The 13,335-nt window shown below is 35.6% G+C and overlaps 1 protein-coding gene across 1 annotated transcript in view; it reads right to left on the reverse strand.

The window, feature by feature from the left end:
- The window catches only part of LOC110375286 (uncharacterized), a 37,898-nt gene that overhangs the window by 9,450 nt on the left and 15,113 nt on the right, over positions 1–13,335 (reverse strand). The window contains exons 3-5 of the mRNA XM_021333343.3: positions 8,413–8,621; positions 5,434–5,569; positions 357–490 (exon numbers count right to left, since the gene is read on the reverse strand). Coding sequence (XP_021189018.1) covers positions 357–490; positions 5,434–5,569; positions 8,413–8,621 — 479 coding nt within the window. The remainder of the gene's footprint in view (positions 1–356; positions 491–5,433; positions 5,570–8,412; positions 8,622–13,335) is intronic.

The following is a 13,335-nucleotide window of genomic DNA, read 5'->3' on the forward strand; positions in this document are numbered from 1 at the left end:
ATTAGGTAATTCGTGAACGGACTAACAAGCATGTAATAACTGCGTGATTAATCATTATTACATAAATGGCTAGGTTTACTTCTTGTAGAATTTTTGTAGGAACCTATACCGACATTGTTACCACACTTTCCCCAAGGTAATTAATGTTACAACTTTGTTTCTTGATTCATCATGATACTTAGTAAAAACATGTAACATGAGCAAGTAAGAATGAATTTCCATGAACCTAATGCTATTTGGAATTTTTAATTAGCTAGCTGGATGTTAAAATGAATAGCCGCTGTTCTTCAAAAACAATTGAAAGCGGGTTGAGGAAACAACATACTACATTATTGTATTGTATGGTAGCTTCTTACCTCCTGGCCATTGAGGAGCCACGTGAGGTTCGCCGGAGGGTCAGCGGGTGGCGACGAGCAGTTCGCCCGCAGCATATCTCCGATGGAGTACCAGCTCTTCTGTGCTCGCACACTGGGTCCGGTCTCCGGGAGTTCTGTGAATGATGCTCTTTTTAAAATTGGTGGGTATAATTGGTGACTGTATAATTACCGCCTGCCTAACCTTATGCTAACTTCATTCAGGCGGATCATACTACACTGAATTCTGCTAAGTGTTACTTCGCCAAATATTTTTGTTTTGCATTTTTACCCATCTGTCAAGACTATTTATATATTGTTTTGTACTGCGATAAATTTATAATTTGCAAAATTAATTATAGGGGCGTATTTCTAAGAAGACTTTGAACATTTATTTTTAAACCATTGTTTGTAGTTTTGCGTCGTATAAATTGCTTGCCAGAGAATGGTGAACAGTGCTCTTCGTAGAAATTTATAAAATATACCCTCTATTTAAATAAACATAGTTTCTTCGTTAAGTACTTTAGTTAAAAGTTCACTATGGTGACGTGAAGCATGAGACTCATCGTAACTTATAAATCATTAATTGTTTAAAATGGCAGTATTGATATCTACATACTAGCGTATTTCGTTTTGCCCAGGTGAAAGGGCAGCCATGTAAAACATTGGTGCTGAATCCTATTTTTAACAACATTAAGGACACAAACTAAGCAGTCCTATACAAAGTTAGCAAGAAGTTAACCCACATTACAAAACATAGAACTTCTTTAAATAATGTTCGCGGTGGAAAAAGAGTCAGAATTTCATAATTTACTTATTTTGTTCTTCGTTACTTCGTACTGTCGCTAATACTATTCAACCGAGTCATTATAAATGCCGTTGCTGTCTTTATGCACCTCGTACAGTCGCACACACAAATTTTACTGCTACTCGTTGTTTCTGTATATCTCGAGAGCGTTGCCACTGCACAAGGTGATTTACGTAGCAGCTGACTCTACAGACTAATTAAATTGCCAGTCCGACATGAAAATTGAACAGAATTATTGTTTGTTTGTTCACCGAACCAGACTTGTACACAAAGACAGCGCAGACAATGAAGTAAATAGATGGCAATAAATCATATGGGTCGCGGCGGCACGCGTTTCAATGCGCGTCGCCGTCGACGTTGCATATTCATCTTCCATACGCGCGGTTCCATTTTGCCCACGAATTTCGTAGAAAGCGGTTAAAACGCCGAACAGACAAAATGGCGGCTCAAACTAAAACTCGGCATGCTTTTGTTTGCCAGCAGCGCCCTCTATTACGACGAAGCGGTGGAACTCTGCGCTGAGCAAAGTTTTAAGTGTTTACATTCCTGTTCTGTCGCTTTTTGCCAATTCTACTTAATGGGAACGCAGGCAGTTTTCCAGCACCTCGTTTAATTTGGCCACCGTGGGTATACTTTAGTGTTTATTTAATTCGTCAAGATCTCACTAAAAGCCGACTTACTTTATTGAACAAACAAATTCGGTTTTCGTTCATCATGTTATTCGATGTTCAATTACTGTACGTGGGAATGAACACTGTATTTGTCTTTGCGATTACAGAATTTATATTTTTTCAAGAAAGTAGCTCTAAAAAGTTGGATTTGCACTTAATCTTTTCACTTATAAAAACTGAAACGAATTAGTCAATGAGTTGAACAAACGTGGCTGCAATCCAAAAATATGTCGCTGGACATTCAATAGAGCGACAGCCGACAGCATCCGATCCTACATTTGTGCAAGTACTAAATTCTTAAATCGCAGATTTACGAAGTCGTGCCAAGTAACCCATGAGATCAGTGCGAGCAAAACACGAATTTGAGGATTGAAATATTATCTTGCTTTTTTTTCAACGAGATATATTACTTGAATACAATCTTGTGTTATCGTTTGACCACCGATAAGTATCGATAAGATCGATATTTAAGGCTGGTTCCACTTTTCCCCGTGTACATAACCGTTCATCTATGCTTTTGCTATGCAAAACACAAACACTGATAACATATTGTGCTCTTTACCGTAAACATGACATAAAGCACCGAATTGCAGGTTGACACTCAATATTAGGCACTCCAGCCATGCGTGGGCGCCATTATACCTGCAATAACAGCATTCATTGCGACATTGTGAGTGCGGTCCGCACTCGAGACACACTCGTACGAACACATCGGAAATGTATCAACACGCATATTGCTTACTCACACTTGTCACCGGTATTGTGCTCCACGGTTTATTTATGCAAGCCCCGAGTACGTGGTAATGTATTCCATACATTCGTTGTTCTCAGGATGGACCATGGAGAGTAGTTAGCCGAATTGTGTTTCAATTTGCTCGTGGTGTCATGATTGTAAAACATTTTCATGCGTATCTGTACTGGGTTGTACCGTACATTTTGCGATATGAGATGCGAAAGCAATTATGTATTTTATTGTTGTTGCATTAAAATCATTTTTGAAACGCTCGAAAATTCCATATAATTAAAAGTGAATGTTTTGAATTGTTGTCTCAATTAAACAATTGTTAAGTTAACAAGTTTTTCATTTTCCTCTATTCTTCTTAAAGGAACAAAAGGAGGGTCTTGAATATTTCTGTTCATATGCGTGGAAAATGTCCGTAGAGACTGCAATGAAACGCCACGGGGAGTAACATGAGATGCCAAGGAATATTATTTTAAAAGATGTTTAAAATCATATAATAACGGTACTTTTTCATAAATGCCAACGAAAACAGACAGCGGAAAAGATGAAAATTCGTCCGAATTATTGTGTGTAAATACTACTCAATTTAAACAGTTATCTATAAATATAATATAATTTAAGTAAATTCAAAAGGTTGTTTGAAATAACTAAGTAATCTTTTAAATAAAGAGGCTGAATAAAGAGGCTGAAGGCCTTTATGATTTGGTATTTTAGGAAGGCTCCATGTAACACGGAAGGGACTCGGAAGTGTTACAAATACCTACACCAAAGATAAAGTGATAAGCTTTTAAATAACTTTTCTTTATCTAAAGACGCTGAGTATTGAACTTTTGTCCGTTACTTTACAGTTGGGTAAGAAAACTTCGTGAGTGTAAAAAGATGTAAAGTCCAGGCTATGGCGTTCTAGACACCACTTCTATAACCACTGAACTCCTCTATAACCGTAAATTAAGCAAGATAAACCTTAATCAAACATCCCTTGTGTTCGATTCCTCGCATTTATTGCCCAACAATAGTTCTGATTTACGATTTAGGATTGCACGAAGCCGCGCCGGGATTATTCGTGTTATTTATATGACTGTGAAGTTAACTTGGATACTATGTATACCATGAAATACCTGTCACTATCGGAATATTATAGCATTGACCATAAAACATTCGATGAAACAATCCATTTGTTTAACGATAATACTTCGGAGTATAAACTTCTCGAATGAAATGATTGTAAAACGAACCGACTTCAGTAGCTCGTAACACGAATTAAAGAGATCATCAAACCTTTTGTATGTTGAAAACCACTTAAAATAAATAATGACATTTAATACCGCAGTAACATTTAGGTATTTCAGCGTTATTGAAGCGGTTTTATATGATAATTTAAGTACTCTTGTTCAAGGTTGACTGAACTTTAAGTAGGTAGCACGATACGTGGGCGCCTTAGCTTATTGCTCATAAGATGAAAGAATTTCTACCATGTTATCATAAATCGAATTCGGATTATTACTAGTGTTTCGTCGTTTGACCTTTTATATCATTAATATGACTTTTAAATAAAAATTGGAACGATTAGTAGTTTCATAAAAATCATGTTCCGTTTGAATTTTAAAACCGACGAGGGAATTATACGTCAACAGGTTATATTAGAGCTAAGAGCTTTTTAAATTAGAGCAAATAGCTGGTTTATTTTTTATATTAAAGGTTTGAATATTGCTTTTTATATTATTAATGGCAATTTTTGTACATAGAGAGCGAATTTGTATGAGTTTATTTAAATTTTGTTTATGACTCTAATAATAATGCAGTAAGATGGTTGATTATTACGCAAAAATATTTGAAAGCCTTATTATATAAAAAAGGCTCTTTTCTTAAAACAATAATATGTAGTTTTTCAATTTCTTCATTATTTTAATTTAAATGCCTAGGAAAAGACATAAAAGATATGCAATTTTTTAACAAAATATAGCTTTTAGCTTTTCAATGTACGAAATGCAAAAACACAAATAAACTAGTTACCATTTTTTCGTAAAATATTTGATTTTGACGTTGAAGTCAAAAGTAGACACAGAATATCGCATTTCGTTATGCAAAAAATCACATGGAAATCGAAAAATTTAATGGATAAAACTGGATATCAATCTACGTATAAAAGGTGTTTTTTTTTGTAACATTTGTTGCGAAGTATTGCTGGTTTTGGTTTGAAGAGAAGGGATATGCGAAATGTAATAAATTAAATTAAATGTAGCCACAACACCGACTACAAATTCGATTTAAAAGCTCGACCAAAAGCTTTTGATAGAATTCGTATGTCACTGTGATGAAACTGACAAACACGTATTAATATTAACAGAGGTTTAAAGTTATTTGGTGAAGCAATAAATGTTACAAATGTAATTTATTTCCATTGCTATTTTATTTTGTTTGCAGCCAGCTTTAATGACCGAAAGTAATGGGGTAACTGTTACTTAACCTGCCCTTAACGAGTGACTTGGACATTGAACAACCTTCTTACGACAGCTAATTACAAAGCTGACTTGTAATGACCCAATAACACTGTGTTATCTGGGAATCGGCCGAAGTACAACAAGTAGGCATAGGTATAGATACCTATTTACTCTTAAAATATAGAGAACTATGTTTTAAATATACTCTGATTTAGATAATCAGTAGATCTGCACCAACCCGTATTAAGCAAGCGTGGTGATTAACGCTCAATCCTTCTCTGTATGAGAGGAGGCCTGTGCCCAGCAATGGGTTGACAGACATCCAAAAAACGTAATGATGATGAAACCCTGGACCGTGGTACAATTCTTTGAATATTTTAGTAATATTAACATATTGTATTTTATATTTGATACTGACCAACAACTCTCATGTTAGCGCTCTTATAGACAGTGTGGAAGAAGGGCGCGTCGGCGGACACCTCGCAGCGGTAGCGGCCGCTGAGCCCGCGTGACACGCCCCGAAGCACCACCTGCTGAGCGCCTGACCGTGACACCTGTGAACAATAATGTATACTTTAGTTTATGTAATACTAGCTTCTTTCTGTAAAGACTATGAAACTACAAACTTTATGAGCTTCTGTGGCAGTTTCTCCCGCTTCTGAAGGCACTACTTCCCAAACCCGGATGATTAGTAGCATATATGTTCTTCTGATGTGTTACTGAGCTGTATGTATAATAGTCAAGTTTCATCAAAATACTTTCAACCAATTCAGCATAGGTATACTCAATAATATTTGTATGATTATAAAGCTAAAGAGCTGAAAAGTCTATTTACCAGTAGGAACCAAAGGTCATGTATGTAAAATTATTTCAGTGTTGGATAGATTGCTAAAACATACATGTAGTTTTTTGTTGAGGAAGGTCAGGTTTTACGGCTTTGATTGCTGCCAGTATGTACCATTAGTCGTATACAACTGGCTGGCAATAAATCAAGATCAAACATAAAAACAGAAAATCACTGAATTTATGAGTGATCCAACTATCAGTCATAGCTTCAAAGGCAACTGTTTATTTTCCTCTGATTTATTTAAGTGAAACAGAACGCTATTTGCTTTATTTTATTTATTAAGCTTAGTATTCAAAGGATCGCAACGCAAACAGATATATGAAGTTTTTTTAAACGACATGGTGTCTTTTGCCGCTAAGATAATATTAATATCATAGCTTACTAAAAAGATGATCTACGAGCAATGATAAATGTAAGAAGGATATAAAAATACTCAGGATTTTATTATTAATAATACTGCTTAGACAAAACTAATTTGCAAAGTACGTATTTGATTTATCTTATAAAAGTTCATCGTCATAAGATTCATTAATTGCCTTTCAGAATTTCCAATGAACATGCTTTTCAATTATGTGCACGCTTCTGAATAATTAAAGAGTGTAGTAGAAAAACTCGTTCAAGTTTATTTAGCTTCTAAATGAAAGCCTTTGAGCTATCTATCAAAATATTATTTAAAAACGATTCGCTATAAAACCATTTAACTTAGCTTTAAAATGCTTTAAAAATGGAGATCTGATCAAAACAGTTCACTAAAATAGATACGGATATTTAACGTCATAATGAAATTTTAAGGTGGATTATTTTGGACCGAATGAAACAAAAACATTCTCTAAAAATAACAGGAAGAATTTTGGTACAAGATTCCATTGTTTTCTTACAAAATCTAAAAATGATTGCGCCGAAATTGCCAGTCAATTTTCAAGCGGTACGGTGCCCTAAAATCAGTTTTCTCCCTCACCGAAAGAAACACTAGAATATGGTAAAGTGAAGGTGAGCGCTCTGTGACACGAATATGATGTTTTCAAATAAGCTCACGATGAGGACGCTGTCTCGAAAATGTTTTATAAACATGTGATACTGTACTTTCGTAACAAAGTTTCAAGAGTTCGATTTCCTTATTTCAAGAAGCTTTTAACACACACAAACTCTTCGTTCGTCGTTCATAATGTACATTGATAAACTTGTAAATAATGTATTAAAAATAAGCAACCAGAGGACATGCAAGAACAAACATTAATATGTAAGCAGGTGCGCGTTTATGCTGAAGCTATCTTTTATAGCAAGGATTAAAGAGACGTATAATATTTTATGTGCAAACACTGTGGTTGCAAAATACTCTCTAACACTTTCAGAATATGGTTCTTGTAGATCGATTGGGAAGGCAAAGTTTGGCCGAAGCAATGTATCATTGATTTCAGGTGGTGGCCGCGGGAATGTGCTCATGCGTAATTTATACGTGAATCAGCGAGTAATCCCATTACAAGGAGCCGTGTGCACTTTACCGTACGCAGCTGCTAGCTCAAATAGAGCTAAAAGCTTCTATCCATCTTTCGGAAAGTCGGTCCACTTTGAGAAACCGCCGAACTAAATCAAGCCCTTCCCGCGCTTTAGAGACGTCTGACCCGATTTTGAAGGTCTCTCTGCCATTCTGAGCAACGAGTGTTGCGATGTAAACGCAATGAAGGCCCGTTGCAAACTTTAAGTATACATTATTCTGTGAAAGGGTTTTTAATGTATTATTTTGGCACAATGTTATAGTTCGGATATGGCGACCTGCCAGCCGCTAAAGGTTTAACGTGGCGGCCGCTCGACGAGATTCTTAAGTGATTTTTTCAACCCTCTTTACGAAGCAGTTTAACGAACTAGCAAGATGTCGCAGAGCCATTGACCCATATATAATCACTGTTATGACGTTGTTTATAGTTGCGCCGTAAGTAAGTAAGCCATTTGCGTAAGAGTCGGTGATTCTTTTTAGTTCTTTATTAACACCGCTGGACCGTTTAAAGTAATGTAGCAGGTTTTCGCAATATTTTAATAAGTTTTATGGTAGAATTCTTTGTTAATGACCATTCCAATATGTACGAGGGGCTGAGGAGCATTTAAATAGTATATTTATCATTATACAAACTGTCTTTAATCTTCCTCTTAAACTCATCTCTTTGTTCGATTTGGTAATCCATTTGAGCTGTAATTTGACTTGATCCAGGCAGTGTGATAGATTAATTAAATTCAATTTGCATCTATTCAATTCAGGGATATCGCGAATTGAGACGAGTTTCCTATTGGGGTTCTAAGTTGTATGATTGAGCCACTTTATCGCTGCCGGGACATTTGCTCGTAGCTACTGTTTATTTGAATATTTGATTATAAATAATATTTAATTAATATACAATTGTCTTTTAACAAGAGCCAAGTCTTAAAATCAATGTTGATTTTAATTCAATATTTATCTTAAATGTAAGTTATTCTAGATCACGTGTTTGTTTACGAAAGCGAGACGAATATATGACAAATATAATAGGTATATTAAAAATTTATATGAAGACTTACATCAACGCTGATGCCGGTCTGCGAGAAGACCCTCGTATTGGGCAGCTCCTTAGGCACGAAGCGGAAGAACTCCTGGGCGCCGTGGTACCACTTGACCGTATACAGCGTCTCGCCCACGTCCAGAGCCCACCGGCAGCCCAGCGTGGCGCTCGCGCCGACTCCTACCGCTTCCGGCACGCTCAGCTGTATGTCGCGAAGACCTAACACGCCTGTGGAACAAGTAACATAGTTGAGTAAAAGAAAAGGTACCGTAACACTTCTTTTAAAATCGGAACACAGATATTGTTAAGTATACGGGTAAGCAGAAGCCAGTAAGTCTGGCTGGTTTTTGCCTTGAGATGTTGGGTTGAGACAAAGGTCAGATAGACAGACCTCCTTAACACACTCCTTCTAAAACACTGCTACTCAGCTGCAGCCGGTTAGACTAGAAGCTGACCCCAAAATAGTTGGGAAAGGGCTCTGGAGATGATGAGATATTGTTAAGTCGTATACACATAAAAATATTTAAAAAAAGCTTTGAAGGTATAAAACTAAACCCGATAAAATCTTACAAAATATTAAAGATCAGATACTCCATTCGACAGTCAGTTTCAATATCCTTTCTTTTTGTGTAGTAATGATGTACTATTTTTTTTCTTTGTACATTCCATTAGACCCTCGCTTTTCATCAAATTTCATATCAGTAAATTTTCAACATTCACGTACCCTTTAGGTTTTGATTGCCGGGTCTTGGTTGGTCTAACAGAAGAAATGCGAGTAGGTAATCATGATAAGGGTTCCTTTTTTCATTTGACGTACTGAGTCTTAAAATGATCTGGCATTAACTATAGCATACTATAGTAGGTTCCTATATACATATATTCTATCCGATCTAACAACAGACGTGATCAGTTGATCAATGTTATTTGTTTAGGTAATTGTTGCAAATGTATTTCGAAACAATTGTATTGTAACAATTAGTATGATTAGGATCGGGGCTCGTGGACAATGTGATGGTCGAACATTTGCTATTGTTGTTCTAGTAATTATGTAGTGTTATTAAATTCATCTACTGATAAATTTGTTAATTATCGATTATTCTTTTTATGGTAATGTTTGTTCAATCAATAACCATCTAGATACTACTACAAAATTGTCTGATTATTTTCTATACAGGTCATTTTTAACCGCAACATTATCCAAAGTCTTACACCACATGTAGAATTTTAAAAGCCAGTCCTTTGTATTTATTTCTATGTTCACTTTCAAAGGTCTTTTGACCTCGTTTACGTTTTAAAATCCTCTCCGCAGAAATATATAACTTCCGAAACTCCGTCGTCGTTTTAAAATAAAGTGATCTCACATGCAGCTGTGTACATGTACCACAAAAGTAAGGCACTTAACTCTCGATAAATACTATCTAAACGACCCCGTCATGCATCGCACCACTATTTTTACCTCCGAGCTTATAGAGGTCGCAGTTTAACGATCAAAGGCACCGCAGTTTGACGTAGGATAACGATCACACGTGTATTCCAACTAGGTATAACATAGTGCGGTATCAGCTTTGAATACTACCACCTATTACTTCCCCTGGATGTAATATGAGCCTGAGAGGTTACTTCGGAAGAACGGTCAGTTTTATCCTCTCGTGGAGTATTACAACATCATACTTTGATCACATGTTCGATAAAGCCCAGGGGCATTTGTTACGCGATCAACTTGAGAAGTGAGTTCTCAGCGGACGCATATGACCTGATTCCATGAAAAATAAACACTTGTGTTTAAACGTTGTTTATACTTTGTATCAAAATAAATAGACATTCGTGTCGTGTGTGGAGTTGGTTTTGTTGTGAAATTCACCTCCTTTCTGTAGCTACCTATAGCTTTTTGTTGGACTGTAGTCTCACGAGGACATGCGATGCAATTAAATGGTGAGACAGTAATTACAATGTGTGTTCAACAAACACACAGTTACATTATTTACAATATATTATACCTACTACACGGTAATTGCACTTCTAGTTTGGTAATTTCTCTCTTTTGTTCTTCATAATAACAAAATAATAGTATAAACCTATAAATAAAGCATATCAGAAGGTATAAATCTAAAAGTTTCTAAATGGCTTAAAAGAAATTTTGTTCATTGTACACAGTCGTATTTTACAAAAGTAAACTAATTTCAAGAAGTACGTGGGAAACACAGAGGCGCTGAGAAAAAGGCTTGAAGCTAGCCTTATTTCACCCTTCTCGACGTCATTAATTGCAGCACGAAAGGAACCATTTATTTGTGAAACGTGCACCTTAAAGCAATTTTATTTCCACGGTCCCTGTTTCTTATAAGTAGGTAAGTTTGCGGTCGATCCGTTAGCGGTTCGCTGAGCAGAATTTCAGCTCGACGTAAGTAATCAAATCTTGGCCTTCAGCTATACTAAAGGTGGTCGGAATACATAAATCAAGTGAACGCTACGTGATCGAATTCAAGATCAAGCGAATACACAATTCCCGTCGACATGAACTCATTACAATGTAACCAAATTCAATTTACGGTACCAGCCACATCATAATATTTCATCTCGGTGCGAGTTTAATATTTATTTGAAATGAATTTATTTCAACGTTGCCCTCTGTTTAAATAAGAATAAAATGTTTATTTAGGTGTTTGGTTCCCGTACATTTTTGCGGTAAACAAGGGCTTAATTTTCGATTTACTGGGGTGTGTTAAACTGTACTTGTTGGTTCGCAAATCCAAAATAAGTATTTGTACGAATATGGAGCTCTTATAAATACTTAATAATTATGTATTTCGTATTTGGAACAAAAATACTTATGCGTTTTTAATTAGTGTAGTAAATTCATGTTTTATTAAATGCAAATACTGCTTAATTAAAAAAGTATTTATACTGTCTGAAAGCCACGGTTTCCCTAGGCTATTTAATTTTAAATGCATTGCGTTCAAAGGTAAACCTCCTCTTTCAATAGGTAAATACGTTTAACATCTTTTTCGATTATAACGTGTGGCCCACATACTCGTGCCGGGACGAAACTCGTTCAGAATGGAGCGAGAGATTAAGGTGGAACATAATACAGGTTTACTTGAACATTTCCTGTTATACTTTTACTAATTAGATAAATCGTGTTTTCCTCCTAATTATTCTAACAAGCCACTAGTTAACTAAATTCGCTAACGATGTTGTCATACTCGTGATAATATTTTAATTAACATCTCGCATATAGAAATACTAAACAATGCCCTCACCACGGGTCTATTAAAATACAAACACAATACACTATTTATGTACAATCTCTATACATTTGTGCTCAATGAAATACCTAGGCATTACCCTATTTTCTGTACATTTCACGTGAATAAACAAATCCATTGTAATGATAATAAAGTGTTGGCGGTGAAGTTATAAACTTCTTATTCCAACCCTATCTACATAAATTTTGTAAAAAAAAAATAGGTTTATGGGGCGGAACTTCCTTTCTCATCAACAATGGCCATGTCGTAATCTGGTTACTTAATTTCCAAATACATTTCTCTTAGTTGGCCATAAATGTCAAGGAGGTGAATAATTCACGAAAAGTTTTGCAAAGTTAGATACGTTAGTGAAGCAGTGGGCGCTATAGTATCGTGCGCCGGACCCGCCCGCCTCACTAAACCATAATAAATGAATGCTGCGTGATCCCAAGCAATAATTTTACCCAACTTCTATACTGAGAGAGATTGGCACTTTGGTGAATTTTTCGAGGATCGCCCGGTCTTCGGAGGATCTCGATAATCAGCTTTACTTAAGGGATTGGATTCGAATCTCGATTGTATCCGGAGTGATTTTAATAATTCATCGCTCAGTACAGTTATTCCATGTTAGGAGATGAAAGATTTTATTGAATGCATATACTTGCTTTGATGAATGCGAGAACATCGACGGTATTGAACTTACTTTTTCATATTTTACATACCTAACATACGTACTCACATTCCTAAAGGAGTAGAATGCTAATGAAACTGTAGTTTTAATCAACTGGCTTTTCAAGTAAGTAGGTATCAAGGAAGACTACAAGGATACGAGTACATAACAAAATATCGTCAATAGCAATAATATTTACGACAAGGAAATTCATAAGTCCTATGGAATGAGTTGAGTAATAAAAAAGGCGCTGAAAGAAAAGTGAGTAACAGCCAAGGTCAAACGATCACTGACAATGGCTTTTTAGAGAAACAGTTTCTTAGGATTATAACAATATTCATAAATTGTTTTCATCTCGATGTAAATAGGCAATCAAAACCACAGCCAATTGTTTAAATCTAGAAGAGACATTTGTAAGGACAGTTGTCTCTCTGAAATGACTATTAGAACACACGAACATGAAGGTGAAATATGTAAAATATTCAACAACAGCACAACTATTAGAATATTGTGAATAGATTGCGAAACTTTTGTAGAGTAAAAGGACATTGTTCCGGCTCCATACATGTTCTGCCTAAGAACCGTTCGAATGGAAAGTGACTTCTGTAAACTCTTTAAATTATATGGAATCCTATGAAATAAGTTTTCACGAACGGACACTTCAGGAAACTAAAATAATTACGAAAAAAGTTAATATTTTGAGGTTATAAATAAAAAATAACCAAGCTTGTGTGAAATATCAGATTAGTATTAATTAAAAATCAAACTACACTATACAAAATATCAACAACACTATGTGCAGCTCTATATGTTCTCTTCTAGATCTAGGGAAAGACTACTCTACTAGATACTAGGAAAAGAGATAGTACCTAGTCAAGTTTAAGAGAATTCTTTGACAATGATCATTTTATAAAGTTGCATTTTCTGTCTGTCCCTATGAATGCTTTAGATCTTTAAAACTACGCAATGGATTTGTATGAAAAACAACTACCTAAACGCTTTTGCTTTCAACGTTACGTTTCTTAATATA

This window comes from Helicoverpa armigera, chromosome 4, assembly GCF_030705265.1.
Source record: "Helicoverpa armigera isolate CAAS_96S chromosome 4, ASM3070526v1, whole genome shotgun sequence".
Classification (NCBI taxonomy): domain Eukaryota; kingdom Metazoa; phylum Arthropoda; class Insecta; order Lepidoptera; family Noctuidae; genus Helicoverpa; species Helicoverpa armigera.